Raw genomic sequence first — 8,932 nt, forward strand, 5'->3', positions numbered from 1 at the left:
ATGTCGGAAAGGTAATGTTCCAATTCAGATGAATCCGTTTCTTTTGATTCAGAATTTTTAGATTAAAATATATATAATTTAAACGTGTATAAAGTATTGACTTAGATTAAATATTTTAAAAGATATAATATTCTCTACACTGTTACACCTAAAAATATAATATTCTCTACACTGTTACCCCTAAAAATAAAGTATAATCTTTGTGAGTTAGAGTTGGCATAATCACCTCTGCGTTATACCCCTAAAAGAATTAGTCATAATTAAAACTTCTTATAATCGTGAATATATAAGCTCAAATTGATTTAATACATATTTGATGTAAGACACATTTACACATGTATAATAATTTTAAAGTTCAAATTTACACAATCTGAGTATAATCTAATCTACCGCACTTGATTTTCAGGCAGGAAAATAGGAGTGGGATTGGGGTGGTTATCCGTGATCACACAGGGGCTGTTATTGCCTCTCTTGCTCAAAGCATTACACCTGCTCTTCTTCCTATAGAGATTGAAGCAATAGCAGCTGCTCGGGCCCTGGAATTTGGAGAAGAGATAGGCATAACAGAGGCTGTACTTGAGGGAGATTCAGAATTGATTATAAAGTCACTTAAAGGAGGTGGTCATTCTATAGCTTCAGTGGAGCCTTTGCTTCATGATGCCAAGGTTTTTTCCAGTTGTTATGAAAAATTGTTATACTGTCATTGTAGAAGAGATGGCAATAGATTAGCACATAGTTTAGCAAGATATTCCATTAATGTCTCAAACTATGTAGTTTGGATGGAGGGAGTCCCCAATCCATTATTTACTGTTGTTCAACAAGATGTAGCTAATTTGGCAATCTTATTTTAATAAAGTATCAAGCTGGTTTCTCAAAAAAAAAAAAAATCTACCGCACTTAAATCCACAACGCTTTCATTAAGGTTCAAGTTGAATTTTAGTGCCCCAAGTCACGCAGGATGTTATTAGGTTAGAACTCGATGTGCTTATGTTGCCTAAATTGAAACACATACTTGCAGACACGTTTATTCTTGAGAGGCTTTTTTTTTTTTTTTTGTGTGCGCGCACGCGCAGAGGTTTATAATGCAGTTAGGTCAAGAACCAACAACCATAGAGGCCGTAAACATGATGAGAGGGACAAGGGTGTCGATTTCATTATTACTGTAGAGTCCTGTCAATATTTCACCTAACTAATTTGTTCATTGGTTTAAATGCAAAACCTACCTTCTTCCTGCCTATTGAGATGTGAACATCATCAGAAACTAAAACATCACAGCACTTGATGAAGACCCTTTTACCTCCAAATCGGATTTTAGTGAAATTGATACACCATTGCACCTCCAAACTAGGTTAGATGAATTTTCTTAAATCCACTACGTAACGGTTTAGACTATTCACGTGTATTATCGCATGATCTATTAAATCATTTAAAAAAGTCATATGATTATTAAGTAGATTATGTGACTAAAGATACACATAAATAATTTTGTAAGTTACCATGTCGTGAATTGGAGGAGCCTCGGTCCATATACCTTAATCTATGTTAACATCTGCATCAACTCATACAAAAAAATTGTCTATTTAGTATAATAACCTATTTTGTCTATTTTATCTAGCCATTTTTCAAAACAAACACATTAGGTTATCTATTTAGATACTTTATTTCATTAAAAAAATATATCAATATTTTTTAATCATTTTTCTCTCTTCACACATAATAATTATAGTCATTTTTTCTTTCATCCTTGAAGCATAAAGAAATAATAAAAATTATTTTGCACGAGTTACAGTGACCGGTAAGACGTGGACGTATTTTGGGCCTTATTTTATTTTTGCACATCTGATTTGATGTGAATGCTTTTTGGATCTGGGTAACAAAAGTATCAAAAACAATCCGCAAAGCTTTGTGCTACAGAATTTCACTTTATCCCAGCTGCAAAACTGAAAGTCAACTGGCTTAATTTGTTTCCCAAATGGATATTATTCAAGACTGCAAAACTGAAAGTCACAGAAATTACTCCCACATGTTTCAAAAAAAAAAAAAAAAATGAAATTACTCCCACATGTACTTGAATCTTTGTTGTCACTAATGCATTACAGTTTGTTAATTTTCTTAATGAAAGGATCTTACACAGTATAAGACCTGCTCATGCTAATCATGTTGGGCTAGTCTAAGAAAGAAAACAGCCCAATTTTTTTTTTCTTAGAAAAAAAAAAAAAAAAGAATTCCAGGGTCAGTGAGAAAGCAAGTGACGTGAGTCTATCATCCCTGAAGAAAGTTCCTGCATATCCTTTCCCAGCACATCCTATCCGGTTCAGCTGTCTGCATTCCCAACCTTACTTCGTCCGCAAAACCTTTCTGTAATTATTCAAATTCATATATTTAAAAACAAGCTAAATATATATATATATATATATATATAATATAATATAACCAAAATAGAGACTATGAATCAATGGACAAAGTGTTTGTGTTTGTGTTTGTGTTTTTTTTTTTTTTTTTTTTTTTTTTAAAAAACTACCTCCATAGCATCCATACTGAGAAGGCGATCAACGAGATTAAGAAGAATGTCACTAGTGTACTCGGGATGGCCTTGAATGCCTAAAATATGGTCTCCAATGGCGAACATCTCCACACCTGTTTTGTCTGAGAATCCAATCACTTCCGCACCCAGAGGGACCTCAAAAACCTCATCTTGGTGACACTCAATAATGGAAAGGGATGTTGGGATTTCACCCAAGTCATCAAAGAAGTAATATGNACGCCTGGTACCGCCTGGTATTGCCCGAAATTGGTCGGTATGCTCGGTACATGCCGGTACGGCCGGTATTTTTTCCGGTACGAAACCGGGGGAGGGGGTTATATGTATCGGTTTACTTGCCGGTATGGTATATTCCGGCGGTACCAGCCGGTACGGTACGGAATTGACTCCCTTGCTTCTTTGACAACTATTTAAGCCAATTTTGATTATGTAGGTGCATTTTTTTTAGAATTTAGGCTTTTCTATTTGGACAATTTGGCATTTTGGTATTTATCAAACTATTTGGTGTCTAGTTTGCAGGTTTCGAGATCATTTTAATGGGCATTGATTTGCAACTTTTAGTCCTTTTGTTTCATATGCATATGGATCTGGAAGCAACTTTTTGTCCTTTTGTTTAAAAAATTTTTTAATATGGAATGATTGGTTTGCCATTGTTTTTTTTTTTTTTTGAGAAATAATTACAACATGCTGCTAACCCCGCAGCTCGAACCCTTTCCCTCCTAGACCCTTAAGCACTTTGTGCATAAGGAATGGTCAATTCAGCTATAAGGCTTTTGGCATTGGTTTGCCATTGTTACTAGTGGATATTGATTGCATAATTTTGGTGGTTAAGAGTTTAAGTGCCATGCTCAATCATGATAGGAAGCTTAGAAAAATTGATGCTTAGAGTTCCAGAGCCACAAAAATTGCAATGGTATAGCTGCAATGAGATAGTTTTCTAAAAAAATAAGATAGTTTTCTAAAAAATGTTTGTATATACTAAATACTAGAAAACATTCTTAATCTCATTTTCAAGGTTGTTACCAAACACTGAAAAATGAGATAGTTTTCAAAAAAATGTTCTCTAAAAAATAACTAATTTTCTAGAAAACATTAATGTTGAAACAAACAAAACGTTAAGAGGGAGTAGTACTCATTTTCAATATTTTGACTTTGGCGAAACTACATTATTGGTCTCTAAAGTTCACCATGTGTGCGCAATTAGTCCATCAAGTTTGAAACGAGCACAATTAGTCCCTTAAATTTTAAAACTGAGTTGTATTGGTCCTTTTACTAAATGCTGTTAACAGCGTTACTTTCATGGCTAACGAAACAATGACTTGGCATTTTTTTAAATGATGTGGCATGTTTTTAATTAAAAATTAAAAAAATAGTTTCCACATTAGATGAAATTGAAAAATCATATTGACTGGATAAAAAACAAATCTGATATTTGTTTAACAAAGCACGATGGAAAGAGAGAGAAGGGAAGCAAGAGATTGACAGCCACCATAATTCAAATGGAATTTCCATCACAAGCTCTTTTTTTATAATTAAAAAAAAAAAAATCAAATCTGGAAAATCACTTCACTAACTAATAGTCCATCTCACCCACCACAAATTCGTTGGGCTTGTTATCATTTTAGCCAACACTTACTTTAAGTGATTTTACTTGTCTGTTACACCCAAGTCATCAAAGAAGTAATATGGGGCCAAGTCTTTCACTATACTCACCTTCCTTAGCCCCACATCCCACCCTGTATAGGCTTTACCAACCTTTCCACCCAATGCTCTACATAATACCTGTTTCATAAAGATTGATTATTAACAATATTTTATTTGCATGATAAATATTGTATTTGAATCAACAGTAAATGTAGGCCCCAAACTTAATAAAGAATGGATGCGACATTCAGCAATTTCTATGGACACTGCATGCATATCCTGCATGACAATATTTATGTGACTTTTTTATATGTATATATATTATTAATTCGATAGTTGGGATAGTTGAGAGTTAGAAAGATTTGAATATAAACGTTTTTATTAGTGTTAGAGATATATATTAGACATATATTAGCCCAATGTAATAGGCCCAAGCCCAGTCCTACTTGTACTAGTAGTCTAGGGTTTAGTCGCCTATATATACTCATATTAGGGTTCATTGTAACACAAGGTTATTGTACTACACTCCTACACATAATATTATACAGACTATTCAGTCATTCTCTCTCTTTTTATATTGTTAACATGGTATCAGAGCTAATATTCAACATGGTATCAGAGCTGATGCGGAAGAGGAAGCATAGAATAGGAACATCAAGAACACGAGGGTTACGTGGTTCAGCCTTGACGGCCTACATCCACGGAGGAATCCCTTAAGGGCTACATCTTTATTGTGGTTTCTCCAAAGGCGTTCTTCAAGGCAACTCCAAGTGATTTTCTCATGCTTATCCAACCTCAAGCCTTCATCGAGCTTCCGCCTTGAGTTTGAGGGAGGGTGTTAGAGATATATATTAGACATATATTAGCCCAATGTAATAGGCCCAAGCCCAGTCCTACTTGTACTAGTAGTCTAGGGTTTAGTCGCCTATATATACTCATGTTAGGGTTCATTGTAACACAAGGTTATTGTACTACACTCCTACACATAATATTATACAGACTATTCAGTCATTCTCTCTCTTTTTATATTGTTAACAATTAGATATATTAAAAGTGCAAATTGAGTTATAAAGCTTTTAACAATTTTATGTGACTTCAATTCAAAAAAAAAAAAGTAGTACTGCTAATTAGAATCGGTTCACAAAAGTTAATTACTTACCTGGTGACCAAAGCAAATCCCAAGGACTTTTTTCTCCATGGAATCCAAAGTTTGCAAGAGCAAGCAGAGCTTAAGAATCCAAATATCATTGCCATAAGCATCACTAGGACTGCCAGTAACTACAAAACCATCATAGTTTTGGAGCTCATTCACGTCAGGGAACTCATCGTCAATAACCCTGAACAAGTCCCAGCTCTCTCCTTCTTCACCAAAAGCTGAAAGGTACACATTGAAGTACCCGCCATATACTTTCTTGGCATAGTCAGAATCCTTTGTTGCTAGAAGAACAGCATATCTTTTTCCTCCTTCAACCTTCATCTTCTATAGCTAGAGAACAAAAATAAATTGAGTAAAATTTTGAAATTGAAGTGGCTACTAAATATAGTGATATGTGTGTGTAAAAAGGAGAAGGAATTTGAAAGGAGATTAGGATTTGGATTGTGAGTGTTTGCAGAGGCAATAGCCCCTTTTATAGAATCTCAATAATGGAACCCTTTTGTGTAAGCGATAGAGATAGGTGACCAAGCAAAATTAAAAAAAAAAAAAAAAATAGAGTTAGATGAAATTTAACTTGCGGGTCTGTTTTTTTTTTTTTTTTTTTTTAAGAGAATTTTAACCTATGACGTCCGCTCTTGATGGTACTCTTTATCATCAAACCAAAATCTCTTATTCAACCATCAGAGATTTTATCTGTTGAGCTAACTGAAATTGCGGGTATATTTGAATATTACTTGTTACTGAAAACTGAAAATTAAAAATATTGTAACAAAATAATTTTTAAATATATAAACAGTATCATGAATCTCAATTTTAAAGAAAAAATTACTAAATAAAAATATTTGTGAATTTCATAATATACGTAATTTAAAAAAACGTTTCCGTTGAAAAACGCGCCAAACGCGCCTTTCTAACGAAGGCTGCTCGCTATGGGAATTTGGGTGAATAAAAAATGATATACCACTGTAAAAAAAGTTGGGACCTTCGTCGCTTGTGCAATTCAAAAGTGAGAACGAGTACCCATTTGACTTTGACAGATTTTGTCTAGAAGGAAACACGATTTTGCTAGATTTCCCTTTGTTTTTTTTCTTTTTTCTGGCTACAGGTTAGGTTCCATTATTGGTTCTTATTAAAGAATCACTAGATATGGGATTCAATATTAAGAAGAGAAAAAAAAAAAAAACTTTTTACCTTCTTAATTATCAAATAAATAAAATTTACTTTTTCTTATTCAACGGCTCAGATGTTTACCATCTTGGTCTATATATCAAGATGGTATTACATCGCATGCAATATTCTAGATATTCAATGGCAGTTCTAGAATTTCTTTTCAGGGGTTATTAAAAAACTTAAATTTAACAAAATTTAATAATAAAAAAGAACTCGAATATATCGAGTTATTAACAAAAAAAAAATCACATAAAAACATGGTATTTTATTATTTCCTTCTACAAATTTTCATATTTTAACATTATTATGAGTTTTCATTATCTATTATCAATGGGGTAGGTGTAACCATTTTATTTTGTAAAATTTGTATAACATTTTGTATTTTTATGCAGTTGTCATTACCAATTTATCATTGCTTTTATAAAAATATTTTAAACTGAATGACAAAACTCAATTCACGTTCATTGTATTAATTATTGACCCAAAGAGCCACATACATCCATATATATATAAATAATACACTATGTGTCTACTTAACCAATCATGGGCGACTCTAGGTGCAGCTCAGGGGGTTCAAATGAACCCCCTGAGCAGGGCCAAAAAAATAAAAAACTTTATATAATTTTTTTTTTTTTAATTTGATCCTCCTAAAATAAATTTTGAACCCCCTAAACTTAAATTTTTTTTTAAGCCTAGCTTAAATAAATTTGAATATGATCATCTAGACAATATCTTGATCTTTTTAAACACACATACAAAAAAAAAAAAAAAAAAAAAAAAAAAAAAAAAAAAAAAAAAAAAAAAACCAATATGATCTAAAATATGGGGGGAAAAATAGTAAACCTAACAACAAAAGTATAAATTTTTTCATCTTAAATCTAAAAAAAATCATTTACATCTTAACAAATTTGAAATAAACTAATACATAAAAGTTTATTGTATTTAGATCTCACTTGGAGTTCACTTAACAATAATAATTCATAGGTTGATTGTATTTAAAAATAATAGATTATTTCTAAGATTTAATCTTAATAACAATAATTATTATCTTCATTATATTAATAAACAATATACAATGAACTTATAATTTATCTTATATGAGCAATGTTATATTTATAATACGCTCATAATAAAATCGAATTGGCAAATTGTTACTAGTTATTACTAATGAGAAAAAAAAGTAATTTCAGTAGTGAGTTTAAATTAAAACTAATAACAACTTATAACCTAAAATTTGTTGGAAAAGTGTTGTGAAAATGTTTCAAATGTAGCACTTCTCATCTTTTATTCTCTTGCTACTACGTATTATGAAAAATTTTGTAATAAAGAAATCATGTAGACTACAAGATTCACTTTTTTTTACCCAAAATACATCTTCTTACTGACCCCCCTAAAAATATATCCTAGAGCCGCCACTGTAACCAATCAAATGTTTGAAAAATTAATGACTTTACTATTTTTTTTAATCACTAAATTTATAATAAAATGTTATTATAACATAATAACAATAACAATAACAAACCCTCTATATTTCCTAGTTATTAAATTTTGTAAAGTTATATTATATTTATATTATACACACACATTCACACAAATAATACTTACGTTATTACATTAACGTAATCCTTCTAGTATAACAAAAATAAATAAATAACGCACACAATCAGTATAAACACATACTCGCACAAATAATATATAGATTTATACTAAAAAGAGATACACTTACAGCTCACAAACACTCACTATTTACTTTTAAAGTCAGAAATACCAATAATTAGATAGAGAAAAGAGGTTCATGAGAGAGAGATTTGTGATTTATGTTATTGGTTGGTTTGGGATGGTCTAATTTGTATTGTTTAGTTTTGGGCTGAACTGATCTATGTTAGAGTGTGTAAAATTTGAGTCAAGGTGTGCAAAAAAAAATTTAAAAGGTAAATTAAACTAATAAAATAATATTTTATACATATCATTTTTTTTTAATATCAAGTCAAGGGGTTCATTTGAACCCCTTGAAGCATTAGTAACACCACCCCTATAGGTATTATACAAGATCTTGGTCTATATATCAATACTTAATTATCATCTCATAAGTTTTATAATAAAAAACATAAAGATATTACAAAATTTATTACAAATTATTTTCAAATTGATGTGATAATGAATATGATTGATGGATTTCAACAATATAATAAATGAATATTTAAGTTATTTTTATGTGGGTTGTGACATATTAATTTGTAAATTCTATATATTAAAATTTATATTATTCCTTAACATCTTATAAGATTTATTAAGAATCAATCTATTTACTATCGCACACTCTTGGTGCAATAGTCACTCCACAAGTATAAGTGCTTGTGGAGTGTGGGGGGGGGGGGGGCAAGGGCCAGAGTTCAAGTCTCTAGGAGGGAGCTTCACAT

At 31.5% G+C, this 8,932-nt stretch overlaps 1 protein-coding gene across 2 annotated transcripts; it reads right to left on the reverse strand.

The window, feature by feature from the left end:
• Positions 1-2,065: 2,065 nt before the first annotated feature.
• On the reverse strand, positions 2,066-5,800 carry LOC112009412 (gamma-glutamyl peptidase 3). Of its 2 annotated transcripts, XM_065766945.1 has the most exons (4): positions 5,346-5,800; positions 4,228-4,324; positions 2,522-2,763; positions 2,066-2,358 (listed from the first exon to the last, which is right to left on the reverse strand). In XM_065766945.1, the coding sequence occupies exons 1-4, from the start codon at positions 5,661-5,663 to the stop codon at positions 2,263-2,265; spliced, it is 753 nt and encodes a 250-aa protein (XP_065623017.1). In that variant the 5' UTR covers positions 5,664-5,800; the 3' UTR covers positions 2,066-2,262. The 2 variants fall into 2 exon arrangements, with proteins under 2 accessions (XP_065623017.1, XP_065623018.1); XM_065766946.1 differs by lacking the exon at positions 2,066-2,358 and having other exon boundaries at positions 2,510-2,735; positions 4,212-4,324.
• Between the last annotated feature and the right edge of the window lie 3,132 nt (positions 5,801-8,932).

The sequence above is a fragment of the Quercus suber genome, unplaced genomic scaffold (genome assembly GCF_002906115.3).
Source record: "Quercus suber isolate HL8 unplaced genomic scaffold, Cork oak 2.0 scaffold_759, whole genome shotgun sequence".
In the NCBI taxonomy this organism is placed as follows: domain Eukaryota; kingdom Viridiplantae; phylum Streptophyta; class Magnoliopsida; order Fagales; family Fagaceae; genus Quercus; species Quercus suber.